An 11,849-nucleotide genomic window follows, 5' to 3' on the forward strand; every position below is an offset into this window, starting at 1 on the left:
TTCTAGATCTGTACTGAAAGAATAACTTGAGTAGCATGTTGCCTTTAGTAACTCCAAGCTGTACCTAATGCAGACAACTGCCACTTGTGCTTTTTCAGGAAGTGATGTCATAGTGCTGTGTGTGTCATCAGATGCCTGCCCCTAAAGTGAGGTCATGTTGAGAGTTGCATAAATTGGTGTTCTCCTTTCTGGGAGTTTTATTTAATAATAGTCAGTGATGGAGGATCAATGTTGTTTAGGTAGTTAATAAAGAAAATGGAAAGAAGGAAATCTGAATTAACTAGCCCTGTATGTTTTACATGGGCCGGAAAATTACGTAAAAACCTAAAAGGTATGTTATTTATTTGATAATTGAAAGCTTTGTACTACAACAGTGGTTTGTACTAGGATTTCAAGTTTCACCCAATTTAGTTCATTGATACCAGATGACAGGTAAACTAAAGCCACATGTGGTCTTTGATGAGTACTACGTATAATAATAACAAATTAGATATTGTTGAACTGATAAAAGGAAAAACTTTAAAAGTAACTGGATAAATTGCCAACTTAGAATCTAAATTTATGCTTACTTAGTATTCTTAGATGATGTTATTTCATAGATTGTTTCTGCTATATACAATATTATTCATTTTATTGATTTTTGACTTGCTCCTCTATAATATACCTGGGTATAAGCAAGTTTTTTTAGGTAAGCAGAATAAGTAAGACATGCCTGTGTCAGTGGAAAAAGAAAAAAAAAAGCAAACAAAAAAACAAAAACAATATGTCCTATTAAGAACTTTGGCGGGAATCTGGAGTCTTTTCTTTGAAGATTGTAGATGTGAATATTATAAACTCTTGTCAAAAACACATCCCACCCTGGTCAAAAGCCTAAAATGTGTTTTTTTAGCCAAAAATAATATCTAGCATTGCAGCCACACCTACCTTCGTCTCATCTTCCAGAGTATATTGTTCCAGTAGTCCTGTTCTTCATCATCAGTTGTGTATTGGTATTCTTTCCTGAGGATAGAGACAAGTCTTTATCGTTTCTTATGCATGGCTAACTGTGGCCAATCATACCTGTAAAACCCACTATGTCATCCTGAGGTTGGAGATTTCCTACAGAATCTTCCATTCAGCTGTGGCATCAAAATTAATGGGTCAGCTTGCCCTGGATAGATTGCTTGTGGGTTTGAAGTTCTCTTAGATTGCTTGTGGGTTTGAAGTTCTCTTTTTACATTTGTAAATCTTTTGTGCAGTGGAGTGATTCAGAACCTGTTTCTTGGACCCAGACTCATGGGCATCTTTCTTTTCAGAGATCACTTTTGATCTTGGTGAGATGTAGTCACTCACCTTAGTTATGATAACCCACACCAAAGGTGGCTGAAATTTATATACAAGACAGGGCCCGCCAATTAATTCTTTAATTAGTGATTAATTTTACTCATTTGGCACAATATTAGACCTCATGGGTTGAACTTGCAGTTTTATACCATTGCACATTTTCTGAGGAGAAAGGGGCAGGAGGTTTCATGTGGGTTCTCCTTCCACTGCCGATTATGTTCCTTACTCGAGAGGCACTTGGTATCGAAGTGAAGGGCTACTTGATGAACCAAGCAACCCCATACGAAGGGCACGCAGCAGATGTTAATGATCCATTGTTATTAAGACTGGACTTCAGAGTGTCTTTGAATCTGAGGCGAGGTTCATTGTACCTCAGCTGTGATGGGAATAGAGAACTTGTATGAGGAGACAGTACTTCAAGCGTTGTAACGTAGTGGACCATCCTGCTGAGTTAATTACTTCTGGTTTCAGTGCTGGGAATCTTTATCTTGATGTAGACACTGTAATTAGTGTGGCATTTCTAACAGTGGGTCTGTATCGAAGGAGTGACACTTCATAGGAGTGATATAAATACCATATTAAAGGAGTGAGATTTTATTGGAGTGACATAACGATGGAGTGACAAATTATGATTTAAAATTTTATTAAATAACTTATCTTGCTTCAACAGAGAGCAGGAACACAACTGAAAGTATGCTCGCCAAAAAAATTGTTGTCGCCTCACCTACCACTTGGATGGTTGGTTGGATGGTTGTCACTCCTTTGAAATTTATATCTGAGGTTTCACTCCTTTGTTATGTCCCTCCTATGAAATGTCACTCCTTTGAATTGCTCCCCTCCCAGTTGACAGAAAATTTTCCATTGGTAGTTCTGATGGAATTACTTCTGAGTTTTTAGATGACATAGTTACTGTTCTAGACTTTTATTTCTTCTGGTGGTTGTCTTGGGTGCCTGGAGTGTACCACAGCTTGATCCAGTCGCCAGGGTAACCTGTCCCATCATTGGGGGGCATGGCACCCAGGTTCGCCAGCTGATTTAAATATCTGCCTACAAAAGTGTCTTCATCCGAGCCTTAACAACACTGTGCAGTGTAGTATGGAGCTTTTCCTCTGAGTGGGCAGAATTGTCACAGTCATTCTCCTAAGATGATGAATATTGTTTTGGTCACATCTTGTCATAGCATATAGAAGAGCTTACCATCAGTCTGGTAGTTACTGATTGACAAGTCTTTACAGGCCAAGAATTACCAGTGTTGATAGAAAATTGTCAAAATGTGTACAAGCTCTGCAATGGAACATACAAAGCTTATATAAAAATTCTGTTTTATATTTTATATTTGTATTGTAACTAGTGAGCAAAAAGTGTAATTACATTTTATTTTATAATAGAAATCCCTCTTCAAATGATGAAAAAGTAGCAGACAAAGTGCACTTGATCATCTTCAGAATACTACATTGTCATTTCTTCCAAAGAAGCATTCGTCATTTTTCTCATTGTAGAAACGCTGGTTCTGTTTGCCACCTGTATCTCTGAAACACTCATTTTCTCCGATTACATATTTTCGTTTGGCTATGTTGTGAACTGTTGCATGCCTTGTGTGCTTCAGAGCATGCTTTGATTTGATGCTTAATAGAGTTGGTTGGAGTCTCAGACATTCTCTGTGACATTTTTGCCATTTTGGAACATTTTGGAAGTTTTAAACTAGAGATACTGAAGGTATCAGTAAAGTGTGGGTGTCATTAATAGTTACAGGGAGTGTTCACTCTAATTTTTTTTTTACAGCTGAGGGAATGTGGTGATATGTTCCTGAACTTTATGTTTAAGGCCAATGATATGTTTGTGAATTTTTGTTTAAGGCCAGTTATTCTGTTGAGTCTGGAGGTCCCCTGTGGAGATCCACGGACAGTGATACAATAAACCTTTGCAGAATAATTCTTGTTTTCTGAATTGATGTCTTGGGTTCCTGATGTACATTTTATCATTTAGATCTTGATTTTCTTCTTTCTTATTACATTTTTTTCCAGCACTTATTAATCTCCCTAGTTTATTCAGTGGGGTCTGGGAGTCTCTCGTGGAGATCCATGAGTCATGACACAATAAATATATCGATGAATGTGGAAAGGTGGTTATTGAGCAGTGTCCATAGTGCATGACCACACAACTTATAAGGAACATTGGTTGCAAGTAATTTAATCAGCATTACCTTTCAGACCTTAATAAAGAATTAATGAACACTTCATTGCAACATAGTAGGACTCGAAGGGCATTCCTTTTGTCTGGTGACCACGTATTCATCCATCCATTTTTTTCCCCCCAATTCAGGACTGGAGTAAGCCGGGGTCTGTTTTAGAAGCAGGAAATCACATGGTAGGAGTAACCTATAAATATGACACAAGTCCTTTGCAGAGCACACTGGTGCCCACATTCTGTCTTTTCTAGTGGGCCAATTTCAAACTGGCATTTAATAAAATAGTGTTAAATTTCTTTGGATTTGAGTGTAAACCAAAGTGTACAGAAAAGACTGACCTGGAAATTATAGAAAGAGTAGAGGAGCTTCAAAAAAGTAGAGCCAAGCAGTAAGCCACTGTGCCACACACTTTTTATTGCACCCGTCATTATGTATAGTCACTAATGGTGGCTCTGAGGCTAGGGATCTGCACTGGCAATTGAAAGGTTGCCGGTTCAAATCCCGTAAATGCCAATAGGGACTCTGCTCTGTTGGGCCCTTGAGCAAGGCCCTTAACCTGCAATTGGTGTGTGCTTTGAGTAGTGAGAAAAGTGCTATATAATTGCAAAGAATTATTAAATCTGCCTGCTGAGCCTTCTAGAAGAATACTACAAAAGAGATAATCAGTTGAACTTGAATTTTGAGAAAGATTTCTGTTTTATGTTTTTTTTTCTTTTTTTTTTCTTTCAAACAGGAAAGAACCCAGAGGATGTTGTGCGAAGATACATGGAGAAAGTCAAGGTTATTCCTGATGAGGTACAGTATGTCAGACAGCAGTCTCTGATGAAAGATTTAATTGGTGCAACTTGAGGGGAAGACATGCAATGGAACAGCATTATTTGCAATCCAGAAGGAAAACGGTTCCATCTGATGTACGTGGGGTAGGAAGCTTTACATAGTTTCTCTGGCAAGTCTGTGTTTGCATCCAACTGTGATCTGAAACATGCACACAAACACACTAGGCTATGCAGCCAATGAAAAACATGTCTAATATAATCCATGTAGTCAGAAAATAATCTGAGACGTCTTGGCAGGACTTGTGAAGGATATGATTTGTCCTCCAGTACTGTTTGCTTCACCATTTATTGTCCTGTTGGCACTTTGTGCACCGCTAAGGGGCATCTCTGGCAATATTCCAAAAAGAAACCAAATACAAAGCAGTAGCTAAATGGTCAAGAGTTTGTTTTTTGTACTTGCTGCTGAAGACATGAAAATAAGTATGATTTCCTCTAACTGCAACGCGTTGCTTGTTTGCCTCAATGTGGACTTCAGTTCACTTTCCCTCATACAGTAATCTTTTGTTTTCCTTCACACGTTCCATTGCTGTTTACCCGCAGTGACTTTCTGTCTTAATTAGCTGCTTCAGAAACATCCTTATATTTCTGTTATTTACATTGTTAGTATTGTATTGTACAATTAAACTTTCTAGTCTTCCACAACAATGCATAGACACACTCCCTCACCATAAAGCAACATTAAAATGGCAGAAAACAAATGTGTGCATTTTTTAGTAAAAGAGTTACCTCATTAAACTTTGTAAATTCTATTCCACAGATGTTCGTTCAGTTCAATCTTATTTTTTTTTATTTTATTGATTTTAATAAAATCACACATCATTCCATACAAATAAATCAATTTTTACAAACATAAGATCGAAAACAAATCACCCCCCCCAATCTTCTTATTTCAATTAAGAGACTGGGCAGAAAGGTGGAGTGTAATCACTGGTGTCAGTGAACTACATAGTGTGGGTATCTTCTTTTAAGTGATGCAGAACACACCTTACCTCATCTGGGACTACTTTTGATTTTGAATGTTTTTGTCAGCTGTGCAGTAGATAAATATCAAATTCCAATCCATGAAATATGCAGAACCTGAGTTAGATATTTTTTGTCTTTTTAGGACTGTACCATCTGCATGGAGAGACTAGCCACAGCATCTGGCTATGATGGTGTTCTCGACCACAAAGGGGTGAAACCCGAGTTGGTAGGCAAACTAGGCAAATGTGGTCATATGTTCCACTTCTTGTGCCTGGTAGCCATGTACAGTAATGGAAACAAGGTGAGTACTAGTAGCAGGTTGTCAATTGAGGCCAAACACAGTTGTAGGAATATAATACCTGTTTTTAAGTTTTAATAGTGTTTGATGGTTACTGGCATTTCATATATGTTTAAGGTACTAAGGAAAGATGTGTCTCAGGTGCAGACATGAGCAGAAATGTCAGCATCCCTTTTACAAATGAATGGCATTTAAAAAAATCAAATCTTAAACTAGTGAATAATTTTTCCTGTCTTTGGTTTTTTTTTTTTGTTTGTTTGCTTCTGGCCACATGCAGTATTGGTTGTCATATTTATTCTTCAGTTGCAGTATTTTGTATCAATTTGCATTGATTGCCGTTCTTTTCTTTGATTATTTCAGAAAGTAATTTTTGTTTTTTGAGCTCTCAAACACTTTGTGCCCAATTTCAATTGCAGGATGGCAGTTTGCAGTGTCCTACTTGTAAAGCTATCTATGGGGAGAAGACGGGTACTCAGCCACCAGGGAAGATGGAGTTCCATGTAATACCTCATTGCCTGCCTGGCTATCCTGAATGTAAAACTATTCGAATTGTCTATGATATTCCAACTGGCATCCAGGTATGACTTTCACAGTTCTCATGCTTACTGATGAGTAAAATTCTAGTAACTGCGTTTCCTGTGTTGAGCTTCCACATACAAAGAACGAAGATCAAAAAGTTAAACATGCAGCTTTTTTTTTTTTTTTTTTTTTTTCAGTTTTTCGGCTTCCTTTTACTTTTTACACATTAAGAGAGTTTTAGCACAAATTGGTTCTAAAATATTCTGTGCCTTGTTGGCTCAGGGTTCTAACTTTGGGTAGCTTTTTTTCATAGTCACAAAACAAGCATGCCTTTAATTTTGAAGAACTCTCTCACAGTTTGCTGTATTTAGCTTGTCTCATAGCAAAAAAAAAAAAAAAAAAAAAGTAATAATCCCCAAACCTTATTCGCTGTGTGGCCTTAAAAGAGACACTTAAAGTGCTAGCGTGCATACTGTACAATCACTTTATCTTATATACCGTGCTTGCAAAAGTATTCAGTCCCCTTGAAAGTCATCACTGTTTTCTGGATTCCTCCAATAAGGATTTTTATTGACAACCTAAATATTCAAAATGAATAATTTGTCAAAATAAAAAATTTGAAAAATCATGCTTATATAAGTATTCAAACCCCACAAATCAATGTTTAGTAAGGCCTCTTTTTGCCACAATATCAAGTGTTTTTGGGGTAAGTCTGACTTGGCTTTGCCCTCTGCTCAGCAGCAATTTTGTCTCCATTCATCTTAGCAGATGGTTTGTACATTCTCCATGTTGTTTGGATAGTCCCTTTGGATTGCAGTTTTCAAGGTAGGCCACACTGATTAGATTCTCAATGGGGTTGACATTAACTTTTGTTGTTTTTGAGCCACTCCCGTGTTGAGGTGGAGTTGTACTCTTGATCGTTGTCTTGCTGGAAGGTGAACCTTCTCCCAAACTCAAGTATCTCAGCCTACAGGTATAAGTTCTCTTCCAGTATATCCCTGCATTTAGTTCCATTCTTTCTTCCATCAATCTTAACAAGACTCCCAGACCCTATAGATGAAAAGCATACCCACAGCATTATGCTGTCACCATGCTACTTAACTGTAGGGATGGTGTTTCGTGAAGCGGGGGCAGTGCTGGCTCTGTGCCATATATGGCACTTGGAATTTCATCTTAGTAGTTTTATCTAGTTTAATATCATCTGACAACAACCTTTTCCCACATCTTAGCTCCTCTTTCATGTATGGCGAACTCCAGACATACCTTATTTATGGATATTTCTGAGTAAAAGCCATCATTGTGTAAAAGTCTAGATATTGTGGATTCCTACATATATATGTACCCCAGTTTCATCAACTGTCTTCTGTAGCTCCTTCAAACTGAGGGTTGGCTTCTTTGTTGCTTTCCTTATCAATGTCCATCTTGGTTGGGTACTACTTTGATGAGTGGCCTTCATTACACAGCGGTGTTGTGGTTTGATACACCTTCCACTCATTGATGTTGGTTTCCAATAGTGGTTTCTGGGATGATAGTTTTTTTTTGTACCCTATTCCTGACTTATGTATTTTGTATCGCATTGTCTTTTACTTGAATTGTATGCTTTTTATTCTTAATGTTTGTTATGGGCTCACAGCCTTGCTAATATCCCCCACACAGGGTTTCTATTTACAGAAAATGTGACATTTACTGTAATTACTCACTGGTAGGAACTAATTATTCAATTAGGTCCAAATGAGAGGCAAATGTGTCTTGTTTGGGAGCTTAAGCTTTTGGAACTTGAAAGATTTTGAGTATCATGCAAGCATCATGTTTTCCAGTCTTATTTTTGTAATAAACGTTTGACAAAATTATTTACTGTGGCTTTAAAAGAATGCTGTTAGAACACTTAGGCTGTCTATAAAATACTTACTGGAGGAATATGTGTTCAAATGTGGTAGTTGTTTCAGATAATATACCAATTCTTTTACAAAATATGTCATTACCAAATGATTGGTCTTAATTAGGGCTGGGAATCGATTAAAAAAAAGGAAAAAATCACATAATTGTATGGAATTAATGGCAATTAATTGCATCTATCATTAAAACAAGCAATCATAAAATAATTACATAAATCATGAAGTAAATATACACTGAATACAAAATTAATGTAGAATCAACACAAAAAAGATTTTTTTTAATTTAATGGGATAGTTTAAACTTAAAACAATAACCTGAAATCTGACCTTTTAACAAAATACTGCTTGAGCAATTACAACCTAAATTTGAATGGCTGTACAAAAGGTAAGTTGAAGAGGGCAGTAAGAAAACAAGCCAATGCACTAATTCTCTGGTATGGCATATGATGCACAGTCGTATCAAGGTAAAACTAAATTACCAAAACAACTGTAGACTTTGAATGCACTGCTAAAGACTGACTTAATAGAAATAAGCATCTTTTAAATGGGCATACATTAAAACTTATGTTAAAAAAACTCTACAAATGCCATCCTCAATTGTTCATCACCATCATCAACTTTATACTTATTCTCTAAACAAATGTTTTTCAACCGCTACTGAATGAGAGCTACCCAGGTGTGCCTTATATGATTGTCAGTATGAGTGGGCAAAGGGACGAAGCAGCTGGAAAAATGCGTCCAAAGTGTTCTGTAAGTGCTGCGTCTGTGAATGGAAACCTCCAAGCTGTTTTTTTTTTTTTTCTTTATGCCAGCATCTCTGATAGTCCCGCTTCTTTGGACAGTTTAGCGAGTGTATAGATTTAATGTTTTTGTGGTTGGTAGAATAGTGGTTGGGATTTTTTTGGCTTACAAAATATCATTATTATATTAGGGCAGTAAGCACAGTAATCTACCTGGCAGACTGGCGAGTTAAATATGGAGGTACTAGAGACTTACTTTGGTTTTAGTGTCACTGAAAGAAAATTGATTCAATCTTCTTGCAGAATCATAACATGAAAAATGAAAAGAGACCGCTCAGATTTTACCTTTGTTACTTTCCTTTAGTATTGCTCCAGGACTACCATAAACCCCTCTTCCTTCCTCACACTTCTCCGCGCCTGTGTGAGTATGTACCAGTATATACCAGTATCATGTACTGACATGTGGCAAGGAGTTGTAAAACGTGTAATTTGAAACTTTTACCTGAAATTTTATTTCTCAAAATTTGTAAAGGTAGTATATAAATATGGTAATGGATATGTATGTAAGTCTTTAGGTTCATAGTTTACTTATTTGTATTACTAATTTGTAATGTTAAAAAATGTTGCCCTGACTTATGTGATTGCCCATGTTGACGGCCCTGGATGCATCATTTTTTTAACGTGATAAACAGGCCAAATTAATTGTGAAAATTGGCGTGTTACCTTTCCCAGGCCTTGTTTTTAACATGGTGTTTAGTTTATTTGCCTTAAAGAAACACAAAAAAAACTGGGGAAAAGGCCAAATACTCTTTAACTTTTAACAGAGTACCCCAAAAAGCGTGTTGACAAAATTGATGGCACTTTTTAGATGTTGTAAGGTACGATTGGATTTTAAGCAGGTAGTACTGCTGTAATTGGTATTTCAAATCAGCTGTGACAAATGATTTGTCTTGTGCTTTGTGTGCCTGTGTATACTACACTCAGCATTGGGAAAAGACAGAAAAGTAAAGAATTGTCTAAAGAAGTGAAAAATAAAATTGCAGAAAACAATAAATAATTACACAGCTGTCTCCAGAGACATTCATATCCCTGTTTCCAATGTATATAATGTTATCAAGAAGTTTAATAGTCCATGGCACTGTAGCCATCCTCCCCAGATATGGCAAGAAGCAAAACATTGATGAAAGTTTGCAGTAAGAGACCTGGAGCAAGAAAAGTGGTAAAAAATTCCAGCGGAGAGGTGCAAGAAACACATTCATGGCATCAGAAAGTGTTTGAACTTACGTCTTTCAAAAGAGTGTGCCACCAAATATTAAGTCAAGGATGACAATATTATTTTGTTGATGCCCTTTTTCTGTTTCTGTGCTATTTAAGATTAGACTTGGCTTTTTCCCCCCAGGGTTATTGGCCATAACTGTAAGTGCTTTATGCAAACATTGTGTCTCTATTGCGTTTTCATGGCAGAGCACAGCCTTTGTGTGTGTGTGTGTGTGTGTGTGTGTGTGTGTGTGTGTGTGTGTATAGCTCCTTTAATGTTGAGTCACTTAGACAAACAAGAAAATAAATCCCTAAATAAAGTCAAATTTGGATTTCAATGTGTGTTTTTTCTCTCCTTTGAACAGGGACCAGAGCACCCAAATCCAGGGAAGAAGTTTAGTGCTCGAGGATTCCCTCGACATTGCTACTTGCCAGATAATGAAAAAGGCAGAAAGGTGAGCAGAGAGTGTCGATTGTATTATGGCTACGTAATGAGAGATAGCTCAGGGTTCACCAAAATACCATGCACTGGCTTTTTATGTTGTATACTATTTATCAAAACAAGGAATGTAATACAGCTTTTTTAATATCAAAAAGGAATAAAGAAGAGTTTAATTAAAACAAAAAGGAGGCAATGTACACACTCACCATGCAACACTTGGCTGTCAGATACTCTTGATTACTGAGTACCATTCATTGGGATGGACCAACTTGAAGTGGCAAGCATGGATTGTTGTATAAATACATGTTTTGTAAAAAATTCTGTGCTTTACTCTGCATATGATGCAGTATTACAGGAATTTTCAGGTCACCATCTTTTAGTCACAAATTACATCCAGGAATGGCTTATTCATATTTTTGGTTAACTTCTTATTGGTGAAATAGACAGCTTTTTGTTCAGCTTTACTTTTCAATGGACCCCAAGTATGACCTGCTTGAATGCGGTCAGAAAGTGGGATTTAGCTGAGAAGAGCACTTAAAATCTGATTTATACCTAAAGCAGAGGTGAATGTAGTGTTGCATGAGCATACACTGACATAAACAAAAAGAAGGAGGACAAGCACACAAATTTTTGTTGCAACATGTAATGCAATTTACCAGATTCTCGTGTACGTTTTTATTTCACACATTGTTACTGTAATTAGTGTGTGATGTATTATTATTTAGGAGTTTAGGCCCTTATCCATAGCAAGTAAAAAAACACAATTTACATTAAATTTATTTGATTAGAAGGAATGCATAAAATTAATAGAGAATTAAATTTTAAATAGAGCACATGAAGTTAGCCATAATATTGCAGGAACTAGTAGGCTACTTGACTATTAGGTTCTGGAATAGCTAAAGACATCCTTGAGAAAGTGAGGCAAGGGGTGGTAAGCCTGAGCTATGACATCTTGTGTGATGCGTTTTCAAGTGGTGCTGCTCATATTTGACCCAGAGCCGCTCTATTCACATGGATTTTCGAGTGAGAATGGCAAAGTATAAACGCCTCATTTATTTAACCTGTCCTTGCCCACTAAAATTCACTCCCATATAAAGACTTCATCCACCATGTGCTGAATGAAAATTCTACAAACAAAACATAAAAAAATATGATGTTCTTAATAAAATAATAAGAGGATGAAGGATACAAGAGGCTCATTTTTTCCAATAGTTTATTAACAAGGAAGCTTTTATCATTACCAAAGCTTTTTCAAGCTGTTTATTAACAGTGCCTTGACATTAAGAACGTATAAGAGTTATCTTTACATATACAAACTTTATTTCTATAGAGTGCCAGATCACCTCTACTCTTACACAGTGGTTAAGTCACATAACTAATAATGGGCA

The 11,849-nt window shown here is 36.7% G+C and overlaps 1 protein-coding gene across 2 annotated transcripts in view; it reads left to right on the forward strand.

Annotated features, from left to right (window-relative positions):
- LOC114668302 (E3 ubiquitin-protein ligase DTX1-like) overlaps positions 1–11,849 on the forward strand; it is a 107,795-nt gene that overhangs the window by 90,577 nt on the left and 5,369 nt on the right. For both annotated transcript variants that reach the window (XM_028823965.2, XM_028823966.2), the window contains exons 5-8: positions 4,245–4,306; positions 5,453–5,611; positions 6,025–6,186; positions 10,385–10,474. In XM_028823965.2, coding sequence (XP_028679798.2) covers positions 4,245–4,306; positions 5,453–5,611; positions 6,025–6,186; positions 10,385–10,474 — 473 coding nt within the window. The remainder of the gene's footprint in view (positions 1–4,244; positions 4,307–5,452; positions 5,612–6,024; positions 6,187–10,384; positions 10,475–11,849) is intronic.

The sequence above is a fragment of the Erpetoichthys calabaricus genome, chromosome 18, assembly GCF_900747795.2.
Source record: "Erpetoichthys calabaricus chromosome 18, fErpCal1.3, whole genome shotgun sequence".
Classification (NCBI taxonomy): Eukaryota; Metazoa; Chordata; class Cladistia; order Polypteriformes; family Polypteridae; genus Erpetoichthys; species Erpetoichthys calabaricus.